Below are 16,844 nucleotides of genomic sequence, written 5' to 3' on the forward strand. Positions count from 1 at the left end.
TGGAAGATTTTGGTAAATCATATGAAAAAATAACCCTTTAAAATCACAATATCTTGTTTGAAATGGAGCTTTTTAAATTCTCATTCTATGACTGTGTGATTGTTCTTAGACCCATCCTGCTGGACTGGATGAGTGGGAATGACTGAGGAAGGCTGTCTGACCAATACTGAGGGGGGGCTTTATAGGGGGTCCCAGAGAAAAAGCCTGGATAGAAACGGAGGGACCTATAGACAGAAAAATGTTAATTAAAAATGAAAAATCTGCTTGGAATGATAAGTAACCTTTGTGAGTAGCAGCTACAGAATCTGAGGGTCCATTGGAATCTCTTGAGGGCTAGGGGCTCTTCTAACTCTCTCTGACCTGTAAGTTTTATTGAACAAGATATTTGATTTGTAATGGCTTTATCAAGTCAAACCAAACAAACTCAGTCAACATGAAATCTGAACGCACTGCCTATTATGAATATGTACCTTAACGCCAAGAGAGATACTTCCTCTTAAATTCTACTATACAAGTAATGTTAGACCAAGATTTAAGTATATTTGCAATTTGATATTACATGGTATTTGGTGGTAATAATGGTAATGTCAGGTTACTCTTGAATGCTTTCTGTAGAGAAATCTCAGCAAGACAAATTAGTTACAGTGGATCTTTAGAAAGAATTTCTACAGACTACAAAGATCCCCCAAGATACAGATTCTGAGCGTTAGCTTGGTAAAATAAAACTTAATGGTTAAAGAACAAAGTTTGTTAAAACCTACAAAAATTAGTTAAAGGATTTCTTGAGCGCTGGTCTCTGGAGGGTGATAATTTGGTAGCATTCTAGTGACCTCTGCTGGTTCTGCTTTCTACATCCAATTGCTTGACTTTTCTTCTTATAACATTTATTGTAATACTGTTTTTAAATATTTAATTTTTCCACAATGGCAACATCCTAAAACGGTTTATAAGTTGTTTAAAGTAGTCCTAACTGGGATGCCTGGGTGGCTCAGTTGGTTGGACGACTGCCTTCGGCTCAGGTCATGATCCCGGAGTCCCGGGATCGAGTCCCGCATCGGTCTCCCAGCTCCACGGGGAGTCTGCTTCTCTCTCTGACCTTCTCCTCGCTCATGTTCTCTCTCACTGTCTCTCTCTCAAATAAATAAATAAAATCTTTAATAAATAAATAAATAAATAAATAAAATAAAGTAGTCCTAACTATAATTTATACAGTAGTGTTCTGTACATTAGATTTATTTGATTTTGGTTTTTAATCCTTCTAATTGTTATCTATAAACTGAAGAGTAATTTACATAATAATTGCAAATACCAAATGTGTTACTAATTGCATATTTTCTTTCTATAAAAACAGAGCTTTATTTACAAGAAACATTTAAGCCTTTAGTGAATATATCTCCAGACGCAAGGTAAACCTGTAAAGTTTTTTCTCCTTTGAAAACATTTATTCAGATTCTTGTTTCCGTGATTGATAGATTTTCTTTTTTAATCTAGATAGGGGACAGCCTCCTTTATTTCAGATACTCAATTTAATAAATCTAGAGACAGTAGGAATCAGCCATTGTTTGTTCAAAGGATTGATAAGGGGCCGGGAAAATGGTCAAACTAATGGTAAAATCCTGGTCACCTGCCACATGAACCGTCTGGGGAGCTTGTTAAAACTGCTCGTCTCTGGGCTCTGCCTCGGACCTGCTCCATGGCCTCTGGAGGGTCGTGCCCAGGAACATGCACTACAGCAGCTGCCCCCGGGGGCTCTCATGCGCCCTGACGCTGCAGGGCCACCTCCGTTAGACACTGGTCCGGGGGTGCTTGGAAGAACACGCGGTCCCTCTGAGGCGCTCTGGCACAGACGTCGTGACCCGGGCCTTCCGGGACAGCTCGGACACATTTCCACATCGCATGAAAATACTCTTCTACCTCTAGGCACTCGAGAGAAAAAGTAGATACTGATTTTTATTAGTTTATTTCCAAGTCCTAAACATACAGCTAAATGTCTAGTCTCCTGATTGGCAGCCACAGGAGGGGCCAGGGCAGCCCAGAAGCAGGGTGCACCGAGTCAGCTCTGGTGCAGGGCGCGGGGCCACAGCTGGTGGCCATGCGCAGTCCCCGGGTTCTCCGCCATCTGTCGCACAGCAGCAGCAAACGCACTAGAAAGGGCTCTCCTCGAGCCCCGCAGCCCGCACTTGTACCCACGATCAACACAGACCGCAAAGACAGAACATGTGCTGAGATACCCAGTTTAGAACTTTCCCAAAACTGCTTCAGGTCAGGTCAGCCTTTTGTGGCTGTGATGTAGAAACACTGAAAATGCTTCTAAAGCAGGGCAGGTCCAGAGCATTTTACCTCCTTTAAAGCCTCCTAACAACTTTGATGGCTTTTCCCGCAGCCTCTTCGACGCTGTGTACTCGTTGATCAAAAATAAAATCCACAGACTGCCGGTTATCGACCCCGTCAGTGGGAACGCACTTTATATTCTCACCCACAAGAGAATCCTCAAGTTCCTCCAGCTCTTTGTAAGTAGTCCTGGTGTTTCTCAAGACGCGGCTGCACCCGCTTTACCTGGTTTACTTCACGTAAATTGGCTCCTGTCACCTCAGGAGATGACGTTAATTCTGGAGTTGGGATTGTTAGGAGGTCTCCATTCCTCAGCAGCGGTTTCTCAACTTACTCGTGTTTAAATTGTACGTTCTTCAGGCTGATTCCAATTAAAAAGCAATCGCCTTTCGGGGCAAGTATCAAAATAATAAAAACACTTGGAATTTTCTATTTAAATTAGAATATTTTATCACCTAAAATATGAGGCAGTAAAGTAATTTGCAAGCCCATCTAATTAAGAAAGTGCTATTATGTAAGATAAATTGAGCCGGTATTTATAGCAAATTGCCTTGTGATGCTTTATTGGTATCATGGTTTTGGAAACATTCAAAAAACACTGTCCCCAGGATTATCTTATTATAAATTGCTGCAATAGAAAAACACAAGTAAATAAAAATTTCGTCACGAGAGTACCATGTTGGTCCAAATTCAGGCTTTGTTTTCTGTAGGTTTTCTCAACTGCATTTGGAGTGAGAGGTCTTCATAATCATCCATGATATTGACCTCTTTGGTCAATATCATGACCAAAGTTTTAAAAGAGTCTCATAAGGACCAGAGTTCTTATAAGAGGGCTTGAATTTGTTTCCTTTGTATTATATGCACTGAGTTTGAGGTTAAAAGTAGTTGGTCAGGGGCGCCTGGGTGGCTCTGTCAGTTAAGTGTCTGCCTTTGGCTCAGACCATGATCTCAGGGTCCTGGGATCGAGCCCCACATCGGGCTCCCTGCTCAGTGGGGAGTCTGCTTCTCCCTCTGCCTCTGTCTCTCTCTCTTCCACTCTCACTCTCTCAAACAAATCTTTAAAAAAAAAAAAATGTTAAAAAAGTAGTAGTTCGCCCACTGTGACCAGTAAGCCTCATTCATATTTCAGAAGAGATCCCATGAATTCCTTTTTTGTTTAAGAGTTTATTTGTTGTAGAGACAGAGGGAGAAAGGAGAAAGTCCTGAGCAGGCTCCATGCTGCGCACAGAGCCCGACGCCGGGCCCCATCTCACACCCTTGAGATCGGGACCTGAGCCAGAATCCCAGGGTAGATACTTAACCAACTGAGCCGCCCAGGGGCCCCGTGAAATCATTTTTCAAAAGAATTTAATAGACTTTGAAAATCTACATCACATTAGCTTTCCCATCCCCATCCACACAGCTGCAATTAAGGAAACTCGAATTCTGGGTGACGCCAAGCAGCCACTGCCCTTCCTCCCAGAGTTCGGCCTCAGTTTTGCAGACAGAAGCACGTGTCGGGGGTCGGGGGAGGTTAGTAATTGGGAGAAATACCCCGTCCATCAAGCCAGTCCTGCATTTTAGCAGTTTACCTATAAAACCAACACTCTCCGTGGTTACATAAATGCTAAGAAGGTAGGAGGTTTACTGAAAGGCACACAGTTGAGTGGAGAGACCATGGGGGGGACAGTTAGGGATGTCCGGAGATGGCTGGACAGACGTCACCTGTGTCGTCCGCTGCTCAGGCGGCCGCCTCAGCGTCTAGGCCGAAGGGGACCGAGGCTGGCGCCGTGTATTCAGGGCCTGCAGGCTTTTAGCCCCTCGGAGAGTCAGCCTCGTACAGTAGCGGTAGTCGCCCGAGCTGTGTACTCTGACGTATGTGTGACGCGTCCGCTACTGTCCTAAGCACACCACGAGACACAGCCAGTCCTCGTCTCCGCTCCCAGGTAGGTATTTTGATTAACCCCATTTTAGAGGTGGTGCAGCTGTGGAGTGACTTGGCAGGTTCCCGCGGGGCCGGCGGCCTCCCTCTAGCCCTGTGGGCAGGCCCTGGGGTAGCTCCTCCGCTCAGAGGCGCCCGGCTCGGAGGGTTAAAGCCGCCCCAGGTCTCCCAGAGGTTACGAGGTCGAGTCCAGCCCATTTTGACAGCCGCGCTCCTGCGGACATGAGGAAGGAACAGCTGGAGGTGGGCCTTGGTGTTCTGTCTTCCACGAAGAGTAGAGGAGGTTGCCTCCGCCAGTACTGCCTTGCATTTGGGCCAATATGGTAATTAAGTCATGCTCTTAGAATATTCAACTAGAGGTTTTCAGATTAAAATACAGAATTTCAAATAAATTTCAGACCCTGATTTTTACTGAATTGAGATCATTTTCTGAGAAAAGGTGGCCTTACCCTTGGAGACATGTGACCGTTAGCCTAAGTGTACAATATGGAACAGGGGTTTTCCTGCATCGAGATGGGCTAGATGACCTAATAGGTCTTTCTTTTTTTTCTCCAAATTTCTAGGATTCTCATGATTTGAATATTGATGAACTCTTTGACTTGAACATTTTGTTTCTTCTAATTGTTCATCTTTTCCTGATAATTATAAGGTACACCAGGAGGACGGAATCAACTGTGCCCTTTACACAAGGTGGATTTTTGAAACCGTAGACCTTATTTTGTTTTAGTCCAACATGACCCTAGACTTCTCTCTTCTGCCTTCTCCCTCCTCCTCTCAAACAGCCCATGAAAAGAAAAAGTGAACTTTTAAAGGTTCTTTTATTCTGCTCAGTTGGCTTGTTCTTTGCTCCCAGTAATCACGAGTCGGAGTCCTCCGCGGGCGAGTTCAGGATGAGGGGTGGGACGGGGTGAGGGCGAGCCGAGCCGCAGCTCAGATGCTCCCATCAGACGCTCTAGGTTTGCAAATGTGTGGGTTCTTCATACGTAATACTTAATGCTGATGGCGGGACCAGGAATTGAACCTAACTCAGAATAAAGGATTCTCGGGTGGCTGTGGGTCTTGATTTCCAAAGAGACTTCTTGTTCCCGCTTCCATCCACGTTTTCAGTGAGTGAGGGGAAAGGGAACATTACAATCTATGTTTTCTGCAGTATTTTACTAAGTAGTTAAATGTAAGCTTAGAATAGAAACCGACTGAACAGAAACTACAATTCTTATACGTAATACTTCATGGTAATTCAGAGAGCCAGGTAGATTGGTAGAGAACACTAACTTTAATTTGTTATACATAGTTTTCGTCCAAGTGTGGACATGTGAACATTAAAAAGGTCTGTTTGGGCTCTAGACCGTCTGTATCTATCTTCCTGTTTAGATGTCTGATATGCCAAAGCCTGCCTTCATGAAGCAGAACCTGGATGCCCTTGGAATTGGGACCTACCACAACATCGCCTTCATCCACCCCGACACTCCCATCATCAAAGCCTTGAACGTCTTTGTAGAAAGACGAGTGTCGGCCTTGCCTGTGGTAGATGAGTCAGGTGTGTGGGTTTGGTCATACCAGGGCCTGAAAGACCACGCTCTGTCCCCTGGGGGCAAACTGACAGTTAAATGGTCAGTGGATCAGATTCGGTGGGTGGCGGCCAGGGCTTGGAGCTAAAAATTTAGATACGGCGGATCAAGTCAGCACCAAGGAGCACTCAGCTTAATGAGAGTTCCAACTGGCTTATTTTCACATTTTCCATTAAGATGTGATTTCATGCTCATTTAAAAGTAGACAAGTTTGTTATTTAGCAATATTTAATTGCTAGTAAGTACCTGGTTAAGATGGATTTTAAATGTCATCTTTTTGTTTCTAAGACATTTTTCTAACATCTGTTTTCATTTTTAGGAAAAGTTGTGGATATTTATTCCAAATTTGATGTAATTGTAAGTATTTTTAGTTTTGTCACACCTGTCATCTAGAATGCATTTAAAACCTATTCACTAATCTGTTTGCATTTTTCCCTAATTTAATAGCTTTTGTGGCTGTGCGGATCGGAGGATTCCGTAGACCAACAGTCATTGTACCTGACACTCCGTGGCTTAGCAGTGAATAACATATTAGCATTTTAGAGATTATTTTTTCGGTCCGTGGATAGCTTCTTTGGCACTACAGCATTTGTGAATATTTTAAATGGTCCTATTTCCATGCACGAGCCATCATTCATTCTGCCAGGAGGCCAGTGCTTCGTGTACACAGGAACGTGTGGGTCCCTTGCTAGATACATCCCGTTGTTCGCTGGTGGGAACAAAAAGACAGCAAAAGCATTCAGGAGATTATTTAAAGTCCTGTTTTTTAATCCCTGGTATAAATCTATTAGAGGTAGTGCCACATCTTCCCACAGGCTGCTTTCTTTTCTGTATTCATTTTAAATGCACGTCCTTAGGGTTTTAGGATATTTTTTTAAGAAAGGGAGCTGAAACTTCCAAAAACAGGCCGGTTGGAATTTGGTTGCGTAGGACTGTCTAAGGCTAAAGCCACGTGGGTCTGTCGGGCCTGTCTGGCCTGCTCTTCCCCCGTGACTGCTTGATCCCCCTGACGCCCTCAGCGCCCTCCTAGTGGGTGCCCTGGGGCACTTCTCACCCTTTACAAAGGGCAGTCCATGTCTCCAAAGACTTTGTTCACTCAGGCTCTAGAGCCTTACACAGTAGGAGCGGGGGGAATCCTCTCTGGGAAACGCCGTCACTATTTCGCAAGGTTGCCGCAGGTAACAGAACAGGAATGTTTCTGAAAATCACGTCACTTGACACGGACTTTGGTCACAAATGTGAATCGAAATGAAAGGATAGAATTCATCGTTACTTCCTTACAGAACCTTGCTGCTGAAAAAACCTACAATAACCTAGATATCACGGTGACCCAGGCCCTTCAGCACCGCTCTCAGTATTTCGAGGGAGTCGTGAAGTGCAGTAAGCTGGAAATCCTGGAGACCATCGTGGACAGAATAGTGCGGGCTGAGGTGAGTCAGCGGGGCCGCGCTCCTCCCACTCTCTCGCCCTCCCCACCCCTGCCCCAGCTTTGCTGCCCCAAGTACTCACTGGCCAGGGGGCCAGGGGGCTCGGGGATCGTGAACCACAGGAACACCCGGAGAAGCAGACAGGGTTAAGCGGATATCATGCTTTCCCTCTCCAGAACCTCGCGTGTTGCCTGCCACGTAGGTCATCTGGAAATGTTCATTGAATTGTTAAGTCCTGATATCATAGTTGAATCAAACCAGTAAGAGACTTTCATGGTTTAAAAAAATACATAATTAGGAAAACAAATGTCCCAAGAGCTTTGAGTTCCATTAGAGTATTTATGAAGTTGAAGTTAAAAATGTGTGATTATATAGTTTCAACAAAGTAAAGTAGAAATCAGAATTATCTTTCGAATTTTTAAATTTTCTCTTTCCAATTTGGATGGTAGTAGACGGTCCGGTAACGTCACTTCCTGCCTCTCCACACTCATACGCCCTCCTGCTTGATGGCGCGTAGGGTTTTGGACGTACTCAGTTCAAGATGAGCAACGAATGACACATCTCATTCCATATACCCGCTCCCCAAATCCTTTCTTTCCTTTCTTATTAGACAAGGATAGGAATGTTCTCCTGTATATCACTCTCTAGGACTGAAGGAAGCAGCAGTGTTCTTTCTGGAACAATCTCTGAGTTGGCAGAATTCATTTATAATGATATGTCTGCTCTGGTACTTTTTATTATAACTATGAGAATGCAGTCCAAGAGGGAAAGTCCCCAATAATTTTTCAGGCTAACAGGCAATCTTAACATTACATTTGAAGTAAGGGTCGCACGAGAACACAACCCACCTTGCCGGAGCCATCAGAAACACAGACCTGTTTTTATCATTGTGTGCTGCAGACTTCCACCTTGCCCTGTGCTCACCTGTGGGGAGACCCCTACCCCCCGGTTACCACAGCTGTGGCTTCTGAAATGTATTTCACTAGCATCTCAATATGAACTTTATTTCTATTTGAATCTTAATATCCATCACTCTTGTTTTCCAGAGTTTTCATTGACTTAGGAATACATCTTAACTTTTAATAAGGTCCTTAGAATTATGCGCCTTTCGAAGATCATAGGTAGTGATCCTAAGTATTTATAAGGACAATGGACATCCACATGAGAGAATCCCTCATAACAGTGAAAAATGTCCTTGAAGAGTATTTGGTTGATATGAAAAAGACATAGTAATGTATTGCTAAGAGAAAAAGCCAGTTACTGGCTTTTGATTCTATTCATTTATATGCACATATATGTGGAGAAGAGAGGCTAGAAGGCCCCACAGCACAGCACTGACTGGCTGTTTCTGGGTGGTGGAGATCCGGTAAACACGGAGAGCACGGAGAGCGCAGTGCTCCTCCGCTCTGAGCTCTCTTGTTTGAGCATGTATTACTCTCAGGTAAAAGAAGAAAGGTAATGGGCTTTTCCTCTCAGGTCATCTGGCGAGCAACAGATATTTCTTCGTAATAGGAAATGGGTCACTGAGGAAAATAAAGATGTAATTCAATACTTTTCTCATTATGCATCTTGACTTTTTACCCCACTGAAATCATTCTTTCACCCAAGGACTCCTAACCGGGGAACTGAGGCCAATCTTAGCTTAAATACAGTTGTTGGAGAAAGGGCATACAGTATCAGCAGTGGTTTGGTGTATTTATAGGACATAAATACCGCACTAGCTTTCTGACACCTAGGAGTATTCACTGGTTTAGACTCAGCAACAAATGACAAGATCATGTTTTTGATGGTCATTTCTGCCTGGTAGAATTAATTCTCTGGGTGAGATGGCCACCTTCAGCAGTTGACCTTCAGCAGTTCAAAAGAGAGTTATTTAATTAACATTATTGAATGTTAACAATAAAATGTGTCTCGCAAAGACTGTAAAGCATTCTTTGATCCTAGGCACAAGCCATTATTTTAATTTATAAGTAACCACATTGTATCACAGGATTATTGAAGGCCCTAAGCTTTTTTTAGAGAAATTTTTGAAGTTTAAGTAATCTCTACACTCAAATGGGGCTCTAACTCAGGACCCTGAGATTAAGAGTCGCACACACTTCTGAGCCAGCCAGACTCCCTTAGAGAAACTTTTAAAAGTCATGAGAACAAAGTGATTATTTTTTAAATCCAAAGCAAGTGAAGATGTTGAAAGCATCCCCAACACAGTATCAGAGACAAATCTAAAAAAAGAATTTCCTCCCCTTTCCATCTCCTTCCTGTGCCCCCCACGGTGTGCGGTGGGGTGGGGGACGCTCTGTAGGGGGAAGAGCATCGTCTCCAAGGAAACCAGCAGGCTCGCGGCTGCCTCAGGCCTAGGAAGTCAGAGCCGCTCCGGAAGCGCGATGCCTGCTCACTCCTTTCCTGTGTTCAGGAGAATTTGTTAGAACGACCCCTCACAACCGGGGCCACTTGCTTAGAAAAGACCCGAGTAGAACATGGGGTGTGAATACAGTCTGTTTCACGTTATTAGAGTTCCTCTATCCTCTGAGCTATGTGAACATACTCACACATAAACTTCCTGGAGAAAAGACCATAGACCATGAGCCACTCATGACCTCGTCCGTCCGGCGCGCGCTTGGACATCTGTCCCGTGTAAGTCAGTAGCAGCTAGTTCTTAGAGACTGAAATACTACTTTAAAAATGTAAAAACTTACTTTAGGAGAGTATTATGGCTACACTGAACTTCACGTTTTGGGTTGTATCATACATATATTAATGCTCCAGAATTTGAGCACAGTGGGATGCAGCTAGCGAATTTTTCCTACAAGTCGTTGAAGTCAGCATTGATCTTAACTTGAGAGCCTACGACCTTTTGTGGTTCTTGACATGGTTTCTGTCTCTTACTTCTGCGATGTCCCCCTTGTTTAGTACATGAAAGACGTTATTTGCTAATAGCCGTCGTAGAACCTTCTGTGAACTCTGACACGGGAGCTGCTTGTCCCGTTGGCAGGTGCATCGGCTGGTGGTGGTGAACGAAGCAGACAGCATCGTGGGCATCATCTCGCTGTCAGACATTCTGCAGGCCTTGATCCTCACGCCTGCAGGTACGTGCGCCGGCCGCGGGCCCTTCCCTCTGCGCGGGCCGACCTGGGAGCGGCTGCTTCTCTGGCACCCGGGCCTCTGTAACCCGTGGTCACTTGTTGTGTGGTTTTCCTTTGTAGTTTTACTGCTCCAGTTGGGTGAAAGAGAATAGCTTCTAGAAAGTATTCTTAGGAGCATCCTGTCCACGACCATAGCACCTGAATAACTGAGCATTCATTGCCAGATTCATCTCCTTTTTCATTAAAAAGCTAAGATCTCTTCAGTTTTGCTTTATTTTTAGGACTATTTCCTAGAAAACACAGGAAGGGAAATGCATTGGGTTCTAACTATTGAGACTTATATCTACCCTTAAAAAAAAACTTACTAGTGTTTTGAGTATATAAAACAGAAGACCTGAACACAAATTCTTCCATTAGTAGTGTATTGGAAATTACATTAACTATCAAACAGCACTGGTGGCTAACCTCATTTTCTGCCAGGTCAACTCTGAGCAAGCCCGCAGGCCAGTGTCAGCAAGCAGGCAGGGAGAGGAGAGGAAGGTTGTCTCCTGTGTGCCATGTTGAATAGTGACAGGTGCCTGAAAGGTCCTAAAACCGCCGGCCCGCTCTTTCTCCTCTCTGCCCCTCCCCTCCCCGCCCTGGAAGTTCAAGCGGCCCGCCGTGGGCCGACTCAGCTGTACCAGGACAGGCTGAGACCGCAGAGGGAGTCACCTCTGAGAGTTTGAAGTGTACATCAAACCTCAAAGTGTGCACATACCAGAGTACTGATTTCTCCTGAGTTCAGAAATCCAACTAGCTGAGACAAGGTTTCAGTCGGCCTGTAACCTAAAGATGCCCGTCTTAAAGGGATCCCTGGCACCAGTGAGACAGCATGAGAGCAAGGACGCAATGCCGACAGAGCAGCAGTGCCTGGAGGCTGTCGCCAAATCTGAAACTCTAGCATTGGGGCCAAGGACACTCATTTCCAGTGTCAGCTGTTAGGGAATCTAAAATTCACGAGAGTCTTCACAATCATGAAATAGTGATAAGACGACTCCGTGAATATGAGACTGTGGACAGCATCATTTAGAATAACCCCAGACCGGAAATAACGCTGACACGCGGCCCAGCACCAGGCTGCATGGCATGCGTTCTGCAGAGTGCCCCACAGCACTGACCGTGACTGCACATTGCTGTGTTTAATCTCACACATGTGACCTCAAGCAGAGGAGCCAGGCTGTCCCTGGAGCGCGATGCCGCTCGCCTGCAGCTTCCTCGGCTCCCTCATGCGCAGCAGGAGAAGGCCTCCTCAAGAGCAGATTCCTCCTTGTAGGCACGTAACTCGGCACCTTCAGAAAAAGGCAGCCCTCTTCCAGGCAGCAGCCCTGGGCCGAGGCACACGTGCCCGGCAGCGTCAGGGTGAATCTCTCTGTCCTGTGGCCAAGATTCCCCAGGCCTTGCAAAATCAAGAGCAGACAAGCCAAGATCTCCGTCTCTTCACGCCTAGTGTCTCAGGCCGTAGGAGTGAGAATGTGGGCTGGGGTGCCTGGCTGGCTCAGTCATTGGAGCATCTGACTCCTGATCTCAGGGTTGTGAGTTCAAGCCCCACATCGGTATAGAGATTACTTTAAAATAAATTTTTTTAAGGTTTTTAAATTAAATTGAGATTGTTGGGCTGGATGAGTTTACATTTCCACCCATGTTTGATATTTTAAATTTTTTAAGTCCCTAATACGGTTCTGTGGGGAGGATCCCTGTTCCACAGCCAGAATTTGAAATGTATGTTACCATAGAAATAATGTTCTAAAGATAGTAGTCGAATTAGCATTCTCTACAATGTAGTATGTAGAACACTATTTAGGAAAATGCTTCGTGTTCCTAATAACTGGATTACGGTGAACATTTGGAGAACTCTCCTGGAGCATGGGACTGGCCCAGTTCAGATCAGCAGCCCTTGAGATGCTCAGACACGTGAGGGCCGGCGGCGTCGTGTAAGCTTCAGAGGAGTCCAGCCCCATTGGCCTGGTGCCCCTCAGGCCCTCGGAGCTGCCTGAGTGGGCGCAGCAGCTCAGCTCAGTTAGCTTCTGTCCAGCCAGTTATAGAGCAAGGAGGTGAACAACAGGCCCTCCATCCTCCAAGGACACTCTGAGTTGAAACCAAAACATGCACGGAGCCACTTGTGCACAACAAGGTGCATCGTACCCAGGAGCCACGCTGCTGTGTGGGTGTCCACGGACTAGAAAGTAAGAGGCACTTTCAGAAAGTGTCCACTGTAAACATGAATAAAAGGTACCAGAGGTTATATATTTCAACAGCTGATATCCCCCATGAAGGATACCGATTCATTGTCCTAAGTTTCTTCAGCAGCAGCTCCTTGTGAAACTCAAGACTGTCCGAAGAGTGAGTGCCAGATCTGAGAGCAGGAGCGACAGCTTGTTAGCTCCTTGTTCTCATGGACGGTGAATCTCTTTCAAAAGTCGTCTCGTGCCTGAAGCGGAAACAGGAGCTGCTGAGACAAGAGGGGTAGCGCTCCTGCCACCCACTTGGAAATATGCCAGCCAGACCGTAGGTGTTACGGCAAATATCCGTAAGCACAGCACTGTTTTAAAACATTTCCATGAGTATGTACAGGCACACTTCAGAGACTGTGGGTTCGGTTCCAGACCACTGCAGTAAAGCAAAGCAGGTCCAGAATTTTAAAACAACAACGTACATGCCGTCACTGAAAAAGACTTTATTGCTAAAACGTGTGACCCGCCATCTGAGCTCTCAGAGGGTTGGACTTTCTGCGGGTGGCGGGTCTTGGTGGCGCTGCCGGCTGCTGACCGGTCGGGGTGCTGGGTGCTGGAGGCCTGCGGGGCCCTGCGGTTTGTCGCACTGATGGCTCTTCTGTCCCAAACGGTTGCTCGGCGGCAGGCGGTGCCGCCCAATGGCGTTTAACCCACAGAACTGCCTTCAGAGCTGGAGTCCGCCCCCTCGAGCCCTGCCGCTGCTTCATCCGCGCGGCTCCATCATGTTCTGATCCGTCCGTCGTGGCTCCCAGCGGCAGCTCAGGAAGCCCCTCGCTCTGCTCCTCCCGAGGAAGCGCCCCCACGTGCGGTCCCGTCTGACCCTGAGCTTGCCCCAGCTGCGTCCCCTCCTCGGGCTCCGCTCCTGCTTCTGGTCTCCTGCTGTTTCCCTGCTGTGGCATCTCCAGAGCCCAGGCAGAGCCGACTTGGCCTGGTTCTTCAGCGCCGCGGGGTCTCAGAGGGTCACGGAGCACTGGCTTCGGCTCCAGGTCACCGGCCGCGTTAGCCCCTCGCGAGAGGGTCGCCTGCTGTGAAGCTCTGAAGCCGGGCGCTGCCTTCTCCTCTCGGGCTGTGAGAGTCCCAGCTGGCATCTTCTTCCAAGAGAAGGCTGTTCCAGCTGCGCTGAAATCCAGTGGTTTAGGGTGGCCCCCTCACCGGTGATCACAGCTAGATCATCTGGAAACCTGGCCGCTTCCCCTTGCACTTGGGTGCTGCGGAGATGCCTTCCGTCCTGGGGCCTCCTGAACCCGCCCCGGCCCGCTGCAGACGGTCCTTCTGCAGGTCCTCACCTCCCCGCGGTCCCAGCCCGGGAGAGAGTTCGGGCCTTGCTCTGGATCAGGCTTTGGCTTAAAGGAATGGGTGGCTGGTGTGGTCTCCTGTGCAGACCACTGCCACTGTCTCCAGGCCAACAGCAAGGCTGTTTCGCTTTCCTATCATTCATGTGTTCACTGGAGTAGCACTTTTTTTTTTAAGTTTATTTGAGTAATCTACACCCAACTTGGGGGTCCAGCTAACGGCCCCAAGACCAAGGTCACATGCCCTTCTGACTGAGCCAGCCAGGTACCCCTGGAGTAACACTTTCAATTTTCTTCAAGAATTTTTCCTTTGCCTTGACAGTTTGGCTCACTGTTTGGTTAAAGAAGCCTGGCTTTCGACATGCCTTTCTCACACTAAGCTTAATCGTTTCTAGCTTTTGATATAAAGTGAAAGATACATGATTGACTGACTGTTCCGTTCACTTGAACACTAAGGACAATTGTAGGGTTGTTAATTGGCCTGATGTCAGTATTGTTGTGTGTCAGGGACAAGGGAGGCTCTAGGAGAGGGAGGGAGAGATCGGGGAATGGCTGGTCAGTGGAGCAGTCAGAACACACGCATTTATTAAGCTACTTTCTTATGCGTGTGTGGTTCCTGAGGCCAGCAGTTACAGTAGTGACGTCAGATATCACAGAGGGGCACCTGGGTGGCTCAGTTGGCTAGGCTCGGGTCATGATCTCGTGGGTCATGGGATCAGGTCCCACACTGGGCTCCATGGTCAGCGGGGAGTTTGCTTCATAGATTTTCTTCCTCTGCCCCTCCCCTCTTTCAACCACCTCTTTCTCTCAAAATAAATAAATCTTAAAAAAAAAAAATCACTGATCACAGATCACCGTAACAGGTAAAATAATAAGAAACTTTGAAACACAGAATTACAAGAATATGCCAGGGACGCAGAACAAATTCTGTTCAGCCAGCAGCACCAGTAGACTGGCCTGATGGAGGGTTGCCGCAGACCTTCAACGGCAAGAACAAATTCATGGGCAGAGAGCAGGGAAGCGAAGCACGAGGAGGGGGTACGCCTGCGGGGCAGCAGTACTGTGCGGCACCCTCACTAAAACACGTGTTCCTTCTTTTAAAAATTCTAGCAGTTCTACTGCTAGCACCCGCTTCTCTTTTTTTCAAACTAAATCTTGCATACTTAGGCTTCTGACATGTAACACAGATTCGAAGTGGGCTGCTGTGGCGGCAGGTGGTCTGGGAGGCGCTTGGAGCCACCTGCTCATCTGCCACCTGCTCATCTCCTGTCCCCGGCTCCCAACTTCTGGAACATTCTTCTAAGGCACTGCAGAATATGGGTGAAGACCACCAAGCCGGAGGTCAGGGGGGCGGGACCACTGCTCTTGTGTGTAAGACAGGCCCAGCTGTGACATACCTTTCCTTTCCTTTGAGACTGTCATTTCTCCATCTACCAACAGGTGCCAAACAGAAGGAGGCGGAAGCAGAATGACCACTGTGAGTGGAGAAGCCCTTAGAGGAGAACCTGAACAGAGATTTTGGGTCACGCTTTGCCTCATGAACACTGACCGTGACAGAAGACAGTCAAATGGCTGAGAATGTATATCAGGGTTTAGTGATGGGTATTTTTTCCAGTGATATTGAAACTGAGCTTAAGAAACAGAGTTTATGTGTTTGAAGATTCAGGCTTGCATTAAAAGACTGTTTTCAGACCTCTGTCTGAACAATTTCAAGTGCTGTATGTTATTAAAGTGCACTGTGTCCTGAAATTTTTCTTACTTTTCATTTCAAAGAATTCACTGGTCTGTAACAGGTAATATGACATAAGGCGAGTGCATGGCCTTTTCAGACCTAGTGCCTTATGTCAGAACACGCGTATGTCATCACTGCGGCCCATGGCGGCTGGAGCCACACGGTGCTGGGGCGTGAAAGTCTTTGGACCTTTACCAAATCAGTTTGTTTTCATTAGATTTGTCGAACAGTTGTAATTTGGATAGAAATACTTTATAAAACTTTAATGACAGTTTTACGTTGAAGTGTCTGTTCTGAACTATAATGTAAACAAAACTGCTTTACAACAGCTTTATTTATTTCTACTTTCATGCGATTTTTTACACCTCGTGGTGGGGAAGCTTCACTGTACCCATTAAGAAACCATTGGTTGTTATTTTCAAATAGCAGATTTCTCATTTCGGTTTGGATCTGGAGAAGATAGGACTTCAGAAAGAGCCACGGCTAGGTTTTAAAAGCTGAAGTGTCTGAAAGCACGTGTGGAGACCTGCTCTGCTAGACTGGAAACAGGCAGCGGTTGGAGGAAACAAAAGTGCCGGGAAGATGTCTATTTTTTTCTTGTGTATTGAAATGTAAAATCATGATGTTTGTATGACTGCTGATGCGATTGTTTTTGTAAATTTTATTGTGGCATATACAGTATTGTCATATGGTCGAAAAGAAACACAGCGTTTCGTAATGTAAGTGCTCTGAAAATGTCGACACTGTATATATATATATGAGTATAGTTTGATTTTTTTGTTTTGGGTTTTTTTTTTGGCAGATTGAAAAATTAAAATAAATCTTATTATCGACTGCTTTGTTAAAGAAGTTCTTTAAAATGCCATGTCTTTCAGCACATAAGAATAATCTGCTCACAGTTTTCCCCTTAGCTCTCTCTCCCCAAATGAAGAACATGAATTCTCAAAGATCATCAGAAAGAAAAAACCCTCATGACTTGATTCACAAACACTACGTCTCCATTTTTAAGCACAATATATTTAAGGAGAAACTGATGGGGAGATTCCATGTGCCGAGCCGTCACTTTGTTCATCTCCTCAGAGGCCAAATACGAGAGCATACGTCTCTGTTTCCCTGTGGAAACAACTGTGGTCGTGACTTAGGTCAATGGTAATATTTGGGAGAAAGGGGAAAAAGGCACAAAGCTCCTACGACATAGTTTTGGAAGCCAAAACCTCTGT

The 16,844-nt window shown here is 46.1% G+C and overlaps 1 protein-coding gene across 8 annotated transcripts in view; it reads left to right on the top strand.

Moving 5' to 3' along the window:
• The window catches only part of PRKAG2 (protein kinase AMP-activated non-catalytic subunit gamma 2), a 245,234-nt gene extending 228,777 nt beyond the window's left edge, over positions 1-16,457 (top strand). For all 8 annotated transcript variants that reach the window (XM_059396064.1, XM_059396065.1, XM_059396066.1 and 5 more), the window contains 7 exons: positions 1,352-1,406; positions 2,384-2,510; positions 5,624-5,789; positions 6,140-6,177; positions 7,104-7,250; positions 10,240-10,333; positions 15,333-16,457. In XM_059396064.1, coding sequence (XP_059252047.1) covers positions 1,352-1,406; positions 2,384-2,510; positions 5,624-5,789; positions 6,140-6,177; positions 7,104-7,250; positions 10,240-10,333; positions 15,333-15,364 — 659 coding nt within the window. In that variant the 3' untranslated portion in view covers positions 15,365-16,457. The remainder of the gene's footprint in view (positions 1-1,351; positions 1,407-2,383; positions 2,511-5,623; positions 5,790-6,139; positions 6,178-7,103; positions 7,251-10,239; positions 10,334-15,332) is intronic.
• Positions 16,458-16,844: the final 387 nt, after the last annotated feature.

The sequence above is a fragment of the Mustela nigripes genome, chromosome 4, assembly GCF_022355385.1.
Source record: "Mustela nigripes isolate SB6536 chromosome 4, MUSNIG.SB6536, whole genome shotgun sequence".
NCBI lineage: Eukaryota > Metazoa > Chordata > Mammalia > Carnivora > Mustelidae > Mustela > Mustela nigripes.